This window comes from Aegilops tauschii, chromosome 5, assembly GCF_002575655.3.
Source record: "Aegilops tauschii subsp. strangulata cultivar AL8/78 chromosome 5, Aet v6.0, whole genome shotgun sequence".
NCBI classification, from domain to species: Eukaryota; Viridiplantae; Streptophyta; class Magnoliopsida; order Poales; family Poaceae; genus Aegilops; species Aegilops tauschii.
This window is the reverse complement of record NC_053039.3, coordinates 46,786,950-46,802,207: the sequence shown is the minus strand read 5'-3', so window position 1 is coordinate 46,802,207 and position 15,258 is coordinate 46,786,950. Positions and strand designations below refer to the sequence as shown.

At 42.5% G+C, this 15,258-nt stretch overlaps 2 protein-coding genes across 4 annotated transcripts; one reads left to right on the top strand and one right to left on the bottom strand.

The window, feature by feature from the left end:
* Positions 1–6,836: 6,836 nt before the first annotated feature.
* On the bottom strand, positions 6,837–12,884 carry LOC109759691 (wall-associated receptor kinase 5). 3 transcript variants are annotated; one of them, XM_073499721.1, is made up of 5 exons: positions 12,776–12,884; positions 10,429–10,631; positions 8,589–9,434; positions 8,321–8,503; positions 6,837–8,193 (listed from the first exon to the last, which is right to left on the bottom strand). In XM_073499721.1, the coding sequence occupies exons 3-5, from the start codon at positions 9,214–9,216 to the stop codon at positions 7,040–7,042; spliced, it is 1,965 nt and encodes a 654-aa protein (XP_073355822.1). In that variant the 5' UTR covers positions 9,217–9,434; positions 10,429–10,631; positions 12,776–12,884; the 3' UTR covers positions 6,837–7,039. The 3 variants fall into 3 exon arrangements, with proteins under 3 accessions (XP_073355822.1, XP_020174110.1, XP_020174109.1); XM_020318521.4 differs by lacking the exon at positions 12,776–12,884 and having other exon boundaries at positions 10,429–11,236; XM_020318520.4 differs by lacking the exons at positions 10,429–10,631; positions 12,776–12,884 and having other exon boundaries at positions 8,589–10,419.
* On the top strand, positions 11,479–14,953 carry LOC109759690 (wall-associated receptor kinase 2-like). The gene is made up of 2 exons (XM_073499722.1): positions 11,479–12,394; positions 12,580–14,953. The coding sequence occupies exons 1-2, from the start codon at positions 11,479–11,481 to the stop codon at positions 14,025–14,027; spliced, it is 2,364 nt and encodes a 787-aa protein (XP_073355823.1). The 3' UTR covers positions 14,028–14,953.
* Positions 14,954–15,258: the final 305 nt, after the last annotated feature.

Below are 15,258 nucleotides of genomic sequence, written 5' to 3'. Positions count from 1 at the left end.
AGTTGGCCGGTAATAAGTTCTAAAAAGCATCCTCCTTCAAGAGCCAAATTTCTGTAAAATTTAGAGTGAATAAATCTTTGTTCTATATACATGTAATGCTTGTCAGCAACTTTTAGTTTCTTTTACCGGGAGTGTTAGTTTCTTTTACAATTTAGAAATGGTTGTTTTTTTATTTCTTCTCATGAGATCGGAGTTCATTGGTTTGTTTGTTCCTTTTTATCAGTCATCTACCATGGGATGTTCTATATAAGTTTTTTGTCCAAAGAGATATTTTCTCTCATGTGCTTTAATCATATGCACACATGGTTGCGCGTGCAGTATTAAAACCAGTCAATCATTCCTTTTTATGATGAATTTAAGAGTTCTTATCTTGAAAGTAGTCTTAAAACATCTATTTTCTTTTTAGACTAAATTTTTTAATTGTAGGGTCTATGCCAATGATGTGATGCTTACATGTTCTATGATGTTTTTCCAACACACCGTCCATGGTTGCTTGACAGGAAACAGAGAAGTGGCCGGATGGGCAATCAACTCATCTGTTGATTGGATTGGGGGGTGGCATGAACAAAGTAAAGGTGAAGAAAGCAAGCTTGGACGCTAGGTGGCGGCACCTACAGGGGAAGTGTCAGGCGTGAACCAAACATCTATGGCTTGTTGCTTTGAGTCTTGCCGGTCTAGGCAAGGTTAGCTCTTGTCACGATGCAATGATCAACCTCTAAAAAATTCTTGCTTACATGTCTTTTAGTACTATTTTTCCCATGGTCCATCTGTATATGTCAATTCCATGATGCGGTGATTTTGATATTTTTTTCTTAAAATCTTTACTTATTAGTTGTGGATATCTTCTCTAGAAATAACAAAAGTATAATATAGGCAAGAATAAGTATCAGAACTAACGCCATGGTGTTCATGTAAGTCTAGCCATGGATTAAAAAGTTTACAATGTGAAGTCATTTTTGTTTGTTGTACAGATTATAATCATTAATTTGTGTGATCCAGAAGTTCAAAAAGTTATGTTAGCCTGTATAAAGGTTAAAATTTCAATTTAATGTTTAAGCTTCTAGGATGTTTACTGTAGCTGCCGAACGTTAACACTGAGCAAAATTGAGCTGAGCCAAAAATTAAGTTTTGAGTCGAGGGAAAGGGGTTTGTGTGTGAGAGAGAAAAGAGACAGGGTGAGACTGAGAGAAGGTGGGGGAGAGAGATGGAGGGTAGTAGACACAAAGAGATGTGCATTGTATTCATATATGTGCAATTGAAAAAGAAAATTTGAAAGGCCCGTGGCAACGCACGGGCGTTCTACTAGTATAGAATAATGCATGTGATATAACTGTAAATAAGATGAAAGATTGATCAGTAAAAAAATATTTCGGATTCCAGCCAAGTTATGGACTTCAAATTGTGCTGGCTAAGCTTATTTGACTTTACAAGTTGACCAACTAGCGATTCCATCTAGTTTGCTGTTGCAGAAGAAAGTTCCAAAGTCCAAACTAAAGTGTCTCATCAAGCATATGGCATGCGTTCACATGTGGGACGATAAGGTAATTAAGAGTTATACTTTAAACAGTAAATGAATAAACCTATGAACTGGTGAAAACTCTTCCAGATTATAAGCAACTATGTTGCCTTTTTTCTAATTCAGAGAAACTGTCAATCAATAAGCGTAACGCGTGAGCAAGCTAATAAAAAAAATCAGCACAATGTGATTTTTCACTGGATATTAAATAAATACAAACTGATGAAGATTTCTCCAGATCATAAGAAACTCATATCATATATTTTCTTTCAATTTCAGAGAAACTTCTCGATACAAAAAAAATTAGGCAAAGTAGCGTTAATTTCTTGCTATACATTTCAATTTCTAACTTTGAACACTACAAAAGAAACAGCATTCAGGCAAGTCTGCCAGTTAATGGCTTAACACTGATATAACCTAGATTCACCTAGGTTCTTATATCAAGGTGAAGATGTAGCACCTAGTAGATTCTAATCCAATGCGAGCATCATGACCAAGTGAACATTCATGGGGAGATAAACTTTACCGGAATGCACATCATCCCACGCCGCCGACTGAACAGTGCGCCGTCGATCTTTTCTTGGCACCTCCCTTCGCCGATCCAAACGCCAGACGACGCCGCCATTTTGGCCAGCGCAAAGGCCCAAGAACGCATGGGTCCTCCGCGCCTATGGCGGCGCTACTCGCGACGGAGCCGGCCGACGCATCGAACATATGAGGCGCCCAAATTCAGCAGCGGCGTCTCCGAGGAGCCGCCGCTGCTGGCTCGCCCTTCGAGCTGGGCCCCCTCCAGTCGCTGCCTCGGCGGCAGCAAGTATCCTCCCTTAACGGCGGCGCCTCGCGCATCCGCCGACGACCGGAGACTCCGGCGCATGGGCGGAAGACAGCGACGACTTCTCAAAGCGTATTTTTACTTGCCGCCATAGATGTTGATTGACGTAACTCTTGAAGCACGATTTTTCAGGGCCACTTTTTTTTAGGAGTTTCATAGAATTTTATAGAAATTCTTTAGGATATTTTTGAAATAAATCAATTTTTAAAAAAGTTTATAACTGTAGTTTTTTTTAGCATAATCAGACTTTATTTCTCAAATAAATGTCATACCATTTACAAGATAGTGAGAAATAAAGTCAGGGATGATAGCATCCCAGGAACTAGAAGAATTTGATCTAAAAGACTGTTTTGCTAACTCATCAGCCACTTGGTTTGCTTCTCTGAAACAATGCTTGAAGTTGATCTTTGCAAAGTCGATGGAGAGTTGCTTACATTCAGCAACAACTGTAACATCTGGTCCTTGATAATTATTCATTAGCTGAACTGATTCCACGGCAAAGGTGCAATCTGATTCAACCTCTGCTCTCATACATCACATATTGGCAAGAAGATACATTCCATTTCGTATAGCAAGAAGTTCAGCAGCGTCCATATCTCGTACATTGGGTATAAACCAAGAAGCAGCAGCAATGAAGTCGCCATGTTCATCACAAATAATTGCTCCAGTCGCTCCTAACAATGTGTCGACGTGAAAAGATGCGTCAACATTCACCTTAACCATGTCATGAACAGGCTTCTTCCACATATGATCGCCTGGCCTAGCTGGCAGTTTGGGTGTCAATGATCTGAAGTAATTTGTTGCCAGGACCCGGATTGACAAGGCTGTTCTCTCCGTTTTTTGATCCCAATCCCTTTTATAATTTGGCGCCGCTGCCACCAGAGAAACCAAGCAGCAACCGGAGTCAGTTCAGCTACCGGGAGTCCCTGTATTATCGATGTATTCTTCAGTAGGATTTTCATAGTAATTGACCCAGACCTGTCTTCAGATATAGCTTTCTGGACTGTGTCCAATAGGCCTAAATGAGCCCAAACCTCTCCAACACCCCGACACCCAAAGAGAGTATGTTGAATGTTTTCTTCACCAATAGTGCACCGTGGGCATTGGGCACCACAGGTATGTGTCGCGTCGCCAAAACCCCAAGGCATGGTAGCACCCCACGAAGCACTTTCCATGTGAAGTGTTTGACTTTACCCGGAACTTTCAGTTTCCATGCTTCTTTCCAAACTCCATTTATCTGAATGTTACTCTGTTCGTCCGGCCTCGTAAGACGCGACCCAAATTGATGATCTAACTCCCTGTAATAGGCAGACCGAACAGAGAAGGTTCCCAACCTTGTAAAATTCCATGCGACAAAGTCTTCGGTGAACTGAGAATGAAGAGGGATTTGTAGTATCCTTTGCACCATCCACCGGCGAGAAACAATCACGAAGAAGCTCCTCATCCCACCTGCTAGTGTATGGATCAATGAGATCGTCCACTTTTGACAGTATATTCATCCCCCTTGGTGTGATTACCTTTCGTGATGCACTAGTTGGTATCCACGGGTCACACCAAATATTAATTTGGGACCCGGATCCAACTCTCCATATACATCCTATTTGGAACGTCTGTATGTCTGCCGCGATACTTTGCCATGTATAGGACGATCCCTTTTTTGGACCAGCTTTCAGCAAATTTCCATCTGGATAATATTTAGCGCTAAGGACCTGAGCACACAAAGAGTCCGGGTTCTGGAGAAGTCGCCAACACTGTTTTGCTAACATAGCAAGATTAAAACTATGAAGGTCCCTAAACCCCAATCCCCCCTTTTGCTTCGGGATGCACAACTTCCACCACGCAAACAAATGCATTTTGTTCTCATCATCAGTATCTCCCCACCAGAAGCCAGATATTTCATCAGTGATTGGCTTGCAAATTCCCTTTGGCAGTTTGAAAACAGACATAGCAATCCTCTCTGGTAGTCACACTAGTATTGGGGCTGAAAAAGATACTAGACTTTGCATTACTTACAATCTGTCTAGAGCTAAGACAATATGTTTCTAGAACCCTTCTCAAAGTACTTGCATTGTGCACATCAGCTTTCATCAAGATCAGAGAGTCATCAGCAAATAATAAGTGAAAAATAGATGGTGCATTCCTACATACTCGAATTCCTTCAAGACCCCCAACTTCCTCTTCATGAGATAATAGGCTAGACAAGCCTTCCGAACAGATCAAAAATAAATAAGGGGATAGGGGATCCCCTTGTCTTAAACCTCGGGTGGGTGTGAATTCCTCCGTTTCAGTATTATTAAATCTTACTCTGTAAGTAACTGAGGAGACACATTCCATGATCATGTTCACCCAGAGCTCATGGAATCCCATTTTCAGCATTACCTTTTCCAGAAAGCCCCATTCCACACGATCATAAGCTTTGTTCATGTCTAACTTCACAGCACAGTAACCATTAGACCCATGGGTCCTTTTCTTTATTGAACGAAAACATTCATAAGCAACTAAGACATTATCCGCAATAAGTCTACCGGGAACAAAGGCACTTTGAGTTGGTGAAATAACCTCCGGAAGTATTTTCTTAAGCCTATTCGCAAGCATCTTAGATGTAATCTAATAAAATTTCTTTTTTGCAAGGATCCGTCAAAAAAGGAGTATGACTTTTTATGTAACTACCCCTAGTTTTCATTTTTAATATGTACACCAATAAGCATACATTACTTGTACTCATAAAAATAATGATACTGAACTGAAACACATAAAACAAGGAGGATACAACCGGTTGTTCTACTGCATACCGCCCTTGGCAAAACTACCAAGCACCCACTACCTTTGCCGTCGCCGAAGAAGAGCACCAAAAATGTGTCCACATCTTAGCACTGAAGAAACCCCTAGTCAGGAGGCGTTAACGAGCCGTGATAAACACCAACCCCGAAAGGCTAGATTTAGCCCGACAAGGAACATCGGCCGGAGGAGCCCTCCTGCTCAACGCTGGATCCGAGGCCAAGATCAACCCGCTCTTCAACAGACGGCCGGATCCTCCACCGTCTTTCACATATCCGCAACAAATCATCACCGCCGCACTCCAAGAGCAACCCATCCCCGCCATCACGTCATGCCAGATCGAAGCCGCTCCAACAGTTTCATCAAAGCGTCTTTTGACTTGACGCTAGAGATGTTGATTGACGTAATTCCTGAAGCACATTTTTCAGGGTCACTTTAATTTAAAGAATTTCATAAAAAAATTGTAGGATTGTAATTTAAAAACTATTTTCTTTAAAATTTGTAAGTTTGCAACTATAGAACCTTTTTTTAACTGTAAAATTTATCTAATATGATTTTTTTGCAAGGATCCATCTAATAAGTTAGAATAGGATTTTTCAAGTAACTGACCCTCCTACTCACAGCATGTTTAATTAGCTATACCTAATAACAAAGGGGGTATTGCTTCTTGCGGTACGTCATGGAAATTGCCCCCAAAGTTGCAAATAGTATCCACCAATGCCACATATAAGTGATAAAAAATATATTTCACACCAGGGAATCCCTCCCTAGGCCGACCCATGCAGTAAGGACCTCATGTGATCTGCGCTAGGAGAAGACGCAGCGCGCCCGTTTTGGGCCGGCCCATGTCCAGGCGGTCTTTTTATAATTTTGTTTTTTATTTTCCTTTTTCTTTTCCATTTCTTTCTTTACTTTACACGATTTGGGACTTAAAAAAGTTTCAAAAATTAAAACAAATGAGAATTTTGAAATAATATTTTTAATAAATCATAAAATGTTTGTGGATTCCAAAAATGTTTGTGATTTTATAAAAAAAATTGCTTATTCAAAAAACGTTCCAAACTATGAAAACAAATCTTTAGAAAATCAAAAAATGTTCATGATTTTTAAACAGGTTCATGTATTGAAAATTGTTAATGAATTTAAACAAGAATTCAAAATGTGTTCATGAATGGAAAAATATATCCTAAAATTCAAAAACTGTTCATGACTTACAAAATAATTTATTCATTCATTAAATGTTAGCTGATTCAGAAAATGATCATGCATTTCAAAAAATGTACGTTAAATCAAAAAAATGTTCGTTAAATCAATAAATGTTCGTGAATTTTAAAAATTGTTCCACCAATTTTTAAGACAATGTTCGTTCATTCTAAAAATGTTCTCAATAAAATGGTTTTAAAAATGTTCACAATTGTTTTAAAATGCTTACAAATAATATAAAATGTTCATGAATTCAAAAAAGTACTCCCTCCATTCCTAAATATTTGTCTTTTTAAAGGTTTCAAATGGACTACCACGTCCGAATGTATATAGACATATTTTAGAGTGCAGATTCACTCATTTTGCTTCGTATGTAGTCACTTGTTGAAATCTCTAGAAACACAAATATTAGGAACGGATGAAGTACTTGATTTTAGAAATGTTCAAAAATCTGTAAAAGCGTTCATGAATTTAAAAAATGTTCACAATTTCAAATATGTTCACAAGTTTTAAAAAAGTTCATGATTCATGAAACTGAGAGTGATAGTGTATCTCGGTGATGCAGCAAAATGTAATCATGGCCAGATTATGATTTTTTTTTCTTCCGTTTCGGGTCCTTTTGCTAATATCACATAAACACACCATACAAATCCCACAAACACCCAAACTGTTACGAACGATACAAGAACACAAACGCCCAGCGCCAGTTCTCACGTCTCCAAGCTCCCATCTGTCACCTCGGCCCAAGGAAGAACCACCGGCGACAGGGATCCTCCACCGAAGCCATCATCATTGTCACCATCACCGGCCTGACGCATCTGGATCCTCCACAGCACCTGCAGCCGCTCCGCGACTTCCTTCATCGTCGGCCTGTCGTCTCCTCTCGCGCTCAGGCAGTGCACGGCGAGGGCCGCGAGCTTCTCAACGACCACCATAGCGGCGGCATCCTCTGCGATCTCAGAGTCCAGCATCTTCAGGTGCATGTTCTGGTGGAACATCAGGAGAAAACTATGGGACAAGGATCTCTTCTCTTTGGAGGAGCTATCGGCATAGAGAGCCCTCTTCCTCGTCATCAGCTCGAGGAGAACGACACCAAAGCTGTACACATCACTCTTGTCGGTGAGGACATGGCTGATGAAGCTCTCGGGGTCGAGGTAGCCGAGGGTTCCCTGGACGAGCATGATGAACTCGCTTTCGTCCATGGACTTGAGCGCCGATGCTCCGAAGTCTGCAACCTTGGGGTGGCGCTGATCGTCGAGCAGAATGTTGGCGGATTTGACATCCCCGTGCAAAATTGTGCGGGATGTCGATGAGTGCAGGTAAGCAAGAGCTTCTGCTGATTGTGTGGCGATCTTCAGGCGAAGGTCCAGTGGAATTGGTGACAGATTGTGATCAGCACTGCCATGAAGAAACTCATATAGTGTCCCGTTGGAGACGAACTCATATACCAACACTGGGACATCTATATCCAGGCAACAGCCTAATAACCTCACGATGTTCCGGTGGTTGATCTGCGACAAGATTATGATCTCATTTACAAACTCGTCCCTGCAATCATCATTGATCACTTTGGACTTCTTTATAGCAACCTCTCTGAGGTCATCCAAAGTACCCTTGTAGACCATTCCATGGCCGCCACATCCAAGAACTCGGTCTTCGTTGTAGTTGTCAGTGGCTATCTTGATCTCCTTTTGAGTGAGTATGCGGACAGTATCGACCTGCCTTGACCTCATCTCATCATATAACATGAGCCCTCCATTTTGCTTGAAATACTCGTCTTTCTCCTTCCTGTGCTTTTTCCTTTGTAATTGCAAAGCCAAAAGGCATGCCGAGGATATTATCACAACGGCAGAAACGCTCAGGCCTGCAAAATCATATAATTTTATTTAGGCATGTGAAATTGATATTGAGATGTTTCAACTCATCAAATCAAGCAGAAATATATGAATCTGTAAGTTAGACAAAACAAAACAAACGAGAGTTGAACTTGCCTATTAATAGCTGTTCATCTCGAGAATACAGAGGTCGACATCCGAAATTTGTGCCATCAGACTTGGTTCTTTTCTTGCATTTACAATCATAGCCTCCCAGAGTGTTAAGACAGACTCCCTTCCTGCAAGGATACAACTCTTCGTATTTGGGGTCCTGCTCACGCAGCATGCATTCATCTATATCTGAACATGGTATCAACAAAACCGTTGCACGCAATCAGATAAGTCAAACTGCTTGATATGTATGACCTACAAGTACAGTAGTTACCTTGACAACCGTTGTTGAGGTAGGCATTACCCTCGTACCCAGGGGAGCAATGGCACAAGTACCCAGGTCCATTGCTCGCACTCTCGCAGTAACTGTTTGCACTGGCACATGCGTGGTTTCTTTGCTCCAGGCATGATCCGTTCCTAACCGCCCAGTTCACGATGACAGGTGCACCATCCTTTGCCCTGTTGTTGATGAACCCAAGCTCGCCAGCGAGGTCACGGCGCTGGAACCTGTACCATCCGACCTCGGCGACCATGGCATAGAAGCATGGATTGAATCCCCACACACTGCTACTGTTAATCGGAAACGCCACATTGAAGGCGGTGAGGTTGGTCGGGATGGATGCCTCACAGCAGCCTGTCCCAGTGCATGGTGCTCCATCGTCTGACGCACCACTGGCACCATCGCAGTAGGAGTAGCAGCCAGCGAGGTACTGGCTCGTGCCTCCGCGGAAACCACCAACAAGACCCAGGGTATTGCAGCCAATAACCGTAAAGCGGTTGCGCCCAGGGGATGGGAGGAACGGCGTGTCCTCCAGGCCGAACCCCACGGTGTCGTTATTGCTCGCCGATACGGTTGCACTTGATGTGAAGCAGATGTAGCTAACAGGGATGAACACCCTCATCTCGCCGCGCTCCAGCGAAATATCAGCAACGTTGACGGCCACATCGGCTGGCCCCCCAACCGTCGGCTGCAGCGGGTGGGAGGTGTTTTTGCAGTCAAGATTGAAGAAGCTGCTGAGGCTGACCGCGGCACACTGTGCGCCAATGCCAAAGGGGTAAGGGATGGGCACATCACCGCACCTGTCAGGGCAGCCTGGGAGCGCCAGGGATATGGCACCACCTGCAGGTTTAGCCAATGCCATCGCCAGGAAGACTACAATTAGTTTCAGGTAAAGCATTACAACCAGAGTTGGTGTTTGCTGCTGCAAGGTTAGATGCATGGCTCACGCCATCACTTGCTTAATTTGGCGATTGTGTTGAGTGTGCTGAGGCCTATGCTTCTCCTTTTATGAGATAAATTGCGCCTTAGCATACTACGCAATCAGACTCAGCCTATACAACAGATACAGTCACATCAACTCAAGTATTCAAAGGTGAATTCCGATCAAGTAAAAGTCTAAATCCACGTTGCAGTATGATGGTTGATATGGCCAACCTTCTTCTTTTGTTTTTTCGAGATGAGCTGGTGTATGTATGTTAAAATGGTTTGACTAGCTAGGTAGTAGGTGGTGGTTTGTCCTAGTCAAGTATTGACCTCACCCCAAGTAAAGTCTATGTGCAAGGTGTTGCCATTTTTCCCTTAAATAGTGAGTCAAAGCCTCAGCCTAATGTGAATACTTCTCTTGTTAGATGTCAGAATTTACTACTTAGATGCATGCAGTGATGTACAACGGGCTAAAACGACAGGAGGTAGAACTTTGTCTTAGCCGTCCCAATTAAGCACATCTGGATAGAAGTTGTAGCAGAATACCATAATACTGAATTACTGGTATTATGTATCTGTTTATGCCATAAAAAAGGTCTAGTTTTGATTATTATTACTACTGAGGTAAGAATTATCTAGTTAACTCGGATCATGCCAATCATATAACTAGGGTAAACCCCACGTAACGTAGCTACATGTTAGAATATATATATATGTGTGTGTGTGTTTTCAGAAGTAGAATAGCATACGTTGTATAGCTCTACACGTTATAGCTCTAAAGTCTTCAAGACGAATTTTCTTATGCAAGAATTATAAATTAGACACCTTGACCAGTTCGATTCCCAGAAACTGTGAAGAAACCACATGCTCCAAATTTTACTAACATTAGCTTATGAGGACCGTTTAGTACCTGTTTGGAGCTAGATAGGATAGTCTGGGACCAGGTCTGATGCATGCATGCCTATTCGGCTTCCAAGTCCCAACCGAACTGAAGCTAGGCTCACACTCGTCAGCATGTGTGTAAACAGTCCATTTTTTCAGGCCAGGGGGGTTCACCATTCAAGCTCCAGGGTATCACTTCAGTGCATTTGCGCACGGATCATCATTTACTCCCTGCCACAACAGCATAGAACCTAATGCCTGTGAAAACTGTGAATGGAGATAAACGGTTGAACAGTCAAAATATTTTCAGATTTCAGCCTAGTTATGCACTTCAAACTATTGCTGGATAAGCTTATCCTGACTTTTCAAGCTGACCGACTAGTGCTTCCATCTAGTTTGTTATGTAGAAGAAAGTTCCAAACTACGGTATCTGACCAAACAGATATGACATGCATTCACATGTGGGACAGTAAACTAAGAGCTATGCTTTGACTGGCATAATAACCTATAAACGGGTGAAGACTTTTCCAAATTATAAGTGAACTCATCATCCTTTACTCAATTTCAGAGAAACCTTCAACAGAAACGCGTGAGAGAACTAAACAAAAAAATTATATGCATTGTGATTTTCAACTTTGAATACTAAACAGTACAATGGGTGACAAGATTTATCCAAAATATAATCAACTGTGGTATCACTTTCTTTCACTCAGACACTTCTCACTACAAACGACTAAACAAACTATATTTATGTTTCTTAGTATGCACTGCGTTTTCCAAGTTTGAACACTCAAACAATACAAAATTCAGGTAAAAGTATCCCATTCAACGCTGATCTCACCCACGAAATAGTTTATTTTTCTCAAACACAGCTAAGTGTGCGCCGTTGTCACCCATGAAATAGTTAATCAACAATTATACAAATCAACTGTAAATAGTATCTCATACATAAGCACCAACCTGAGGATCCATATGGTCTATCAAGCCTAGGGTACACAGTGAGATAGAAGGGAAATGAGGTAGCATTGGCTAAGTTAGAAAGGCAGTTCTGCGGGAAGTAATCACCAAGTTCCCAACCATGAAAGAAGCATCCGTCCTCCTGATGCTCATCGCCTTCCAAGTGGTGGCACTATCTGCAACCTCTTCCGGGATCTCCATAGCGTTGCCAGGGTGCCCTGACAAGTGTGGCAACGTGTCAATCCCCTACCCCTTTGGCATCGGCAATGGCTGCGCCGCAGCTAGCTTGAACAGCTACTTCACCGTCACCTGTAACAGCACCTTCCAACCCCCACGACCAATGATTGGTGACCCTTCGGGATTATCAGAGATCATTGACATCTCCCTGGAGCGCGCTGAGATGCGCGTTTACGGCCCCGTCAGCTACAACTGCTTCACATCGAACACCACAGTCATGGACAACTACACCAGCGGCTTCAACTTGGTGGGTACGCCATTCATCCCCTCGACCACGCGCAACCGCTTCATGGTCATCGGCTGCAACACCATGGGTATCATTGGTGGCTACCTGCACAGCAACCCAGACCTGTATGTGGCCGGCTGCTACTCCTACTGCCAGGGCATCAACAGCACGTCCAACGGTGCGCCGTGCACTGGGAAGGGCTGCTGCGAAACCACCATCACCCCAAACCTCACCGACTTTGCGGCGCTCTTGATCATCAACCAGAGCAGTGTATGGACATTCAACCCATGCTTCTACGCGATGCTTGCAGAGGTTGGATGGTACAGCTTCAGGCAGCAGGACCTTGTCGGGCATCTTGGGTTCATCAACAAGAGAGCCAAGAGAGGTGTCCCTGTTATTTCTGACTGGGCCATCAGAAATGGCTCCTGCCCAAAGGATGGAGCAACGGCGCTAATGGGTTATGCATGTGTCAGTTCAAACAGCTATTGTGTGGGTGCAACCAATGGCCCAGGCTACATGTGCAACTGTTCTGAAGGATATGAGGGCAATCCTTATCTCCCCAGAGGCTGTCAAGGTGAATTATTTACTAATGGAATTTCTCTTAATTTTAGAAATCAGGATAAGCAACTGTCACTGCAAGCATATTTCAGTAGATTTTTGTTCCTTCTTAAAAAAATCTTTAGCTTCCTTAATATATTTTAAGTTTTGGTTTAATTATGGCTTTATGCCACTATATATTAAATTTATAATTCTCTTCAGACATAGATGAGTGCAAGCTGCATAAGCAAAACTCCAAGTATACAGAATTATACCCATGCAGAAATGGGGTATGTCGCAACATACCAGGAGGTTATGTATGCAAATGCGGGATAGGAAAAAAATCAGATGGCAAAAATTCTGGATGTCGACCTGTGCTAACCCAAGCTGAACAGGTGGTTATCGGTAAGCAACATACCCGAGGGTATACTCTTTCTTTATCCAAGGTGCATTTACATGCTTTTGATGAGTTGAAGCATCATAATCATTCTGCAGGCCTCAGTGTTTCCTCAGTTGTGGTGATAGCATTGGCATGCCTGTTGGCCATGAAATTTCAAAGAAGAAAGCACAGGAAGGAGAAGGACGAGTATTTTAAACAAAATGGAGGTCTGAAATTATATGATGAGATGAGGTCAAGGCAAGTGGACACCTTTCATATACTTACAGAGAAAGAGGTAAAGAAAGCCACAGAAAACTACAGCAACGATCGAGTTCTTGGTTGTGGGGGTCATGGAATGGTTTACAGAGGAACTTTAGGTGATGGCAAAGAAGTTGCCATAAAGAAGTCCAAAGTAATCAACGACGACTGCAGAGAAGAATTTGTAAATGAGATAATAATATTGTCACAGATTAACCATAGGAACATCGTGAGGTTACTCGGTTGCTGCTTGGAGGTAGACGTTCCAATGTTGGTGTATGAGTTTGTATCCAATGGTACCCTCTTTGAGTTCCTTCATAGCAATGATCATAAATCAATAATCCCATTGGATCTTCGACTGAAGATTGCTACACAATCAGCAGAGGCCCTTGCTTACATCCATTCATCAACTTCTCGCACAATTCTGCATGGGGATGTCAAATCACTCAATATACTTTTGGATAATGAATACAATGCAAAAGTTGCAGATTTTGGAGCATCGGCACTGAAGCCCATAGACAAAGATGATTTCATCATGTTTATCCAAGGAACTCTTGGGTACCTTGACCCTGAGTCTTTTGTCAGTCATCACCTTACTGACAGAAGTGATGTCTACAGTTTTGGGGTTGTTCTTCTAGAGCTACTAACAAGAAAGAAGGCTATATTCATTGATAATCTTAATGAACAGAAAGCGCTATCGCATGCCTTCATCATGACGTTTCACCAGAAGAAGCTCCGCGATATACTGGATGATGATATAATAGAAGATGAAGTTACGGTGGTGCTCGAGAAACTAGCTGAACTCGTCATGCATTGTTTGAACCCAAGAGGAGATGAGAGGCCAACAATGAAGGAAGTAGCAGAGCGTTTGCAAATGTTGAGGAGAATCCAGATGCAGCAAGTCACCACACCAAATCCTATGAGGACGCAATACCCTGATGGAGAATCATCAATGTCTATAGCTTCTGACGAAATGAAATACCAGAGCACCAACACAGCCAAATTGGTCCTTGATGTGGATCGTGCAAGATGACTACTGTATGTATCTTTCTTGGCCTGCTGGGGTAACAGTGAATGTACTTTCTTGTGAAACACTAGTCACATCTTTCATTATCACTGTATCTGTTTAAAGGGCAGCCCCAGTGCATGTAGCTCCCGCTTGCGCAGGGTCTGGGGAAGGGTCCGACCACTTTGGGTCTATTGTACGCAGCCTTTCCCTACATTTCTGCAAGAGGCTGTTTCCAGGACTTGAACCCGTGACCTCATGGTCACAAGGCAGCAGCTTTATCACTGTATCTGTTTCTTTATGTATAATGGTTATCTCATGATTTCTAGGACAGCTCTGTAATTATGCTGCTGTGTGTACACATAGTTCATCAACAGTCATGGATTTTGTCTATTTCTAGTACAATTTCTTAGAAATCTACCAGCTTCAATTTTACTCACTGGTTCATATAAAATATTTAGTGCATATTGAGTGCATACGTTTTAAGGCATTTGGGCATGATTGGGTTGATCTCCAGAATAGTCTTGGCATATTACACACATGCCCCGCAAATTACTCTTTAGAATTAAGAAATTATTAACCACCAGGCGAAATCATCTGCTCATCTGCACCTAAGCCAGCTGCAATAGACAATGACAGCTGCTGGTCACCAGGCTGGAGCTCTATAGCTGAGGCCAGCAGGAAAAGTACATAGGCTGGAGGTCTATTCAGGTAAATAGCCTGGTAGGTGTCCAAGGATGAAGCCCCGCTTTGCTCATTGGTGATGCTGAGCTGAAGGTTGGATCTGCAGAACCCAGGAAATGTATTGTAGTCCAGAAAGCATGATATCACTGAGCCCAAGGTGCTTTTAACCACCCGTAAGTGGACTTCGTTGATGCGGCATATATCACGTACAGTTTTGGGTCGAGGACTGGGGCTGAAGAAGATAACAACTGAACACAAATCTTCACAGGGAGCTCATCTTTTTCATCGATGATAGAATCACAATAACTCAAGGAAGAGAAAACCCGGCATACCTAATAAGGCGCCTAATAGACTACTGCCATCTAGACTGCAGGAAAACAACTACACGCATCTAGCCTACCCAGGCATCTCGACTGAAGGAAATATAACAAAGCCAAAAAAAAAGCAAACAGAGAAAGGTTCTAGAATCATACTCCAATATGGTACAGCTGTTTCTAAGACTAACTAGGGTCAATTATGCAGAGGGCAATCCATGTATCTATTTTGATAAATGAAAAAATGCACAGGGTCACAT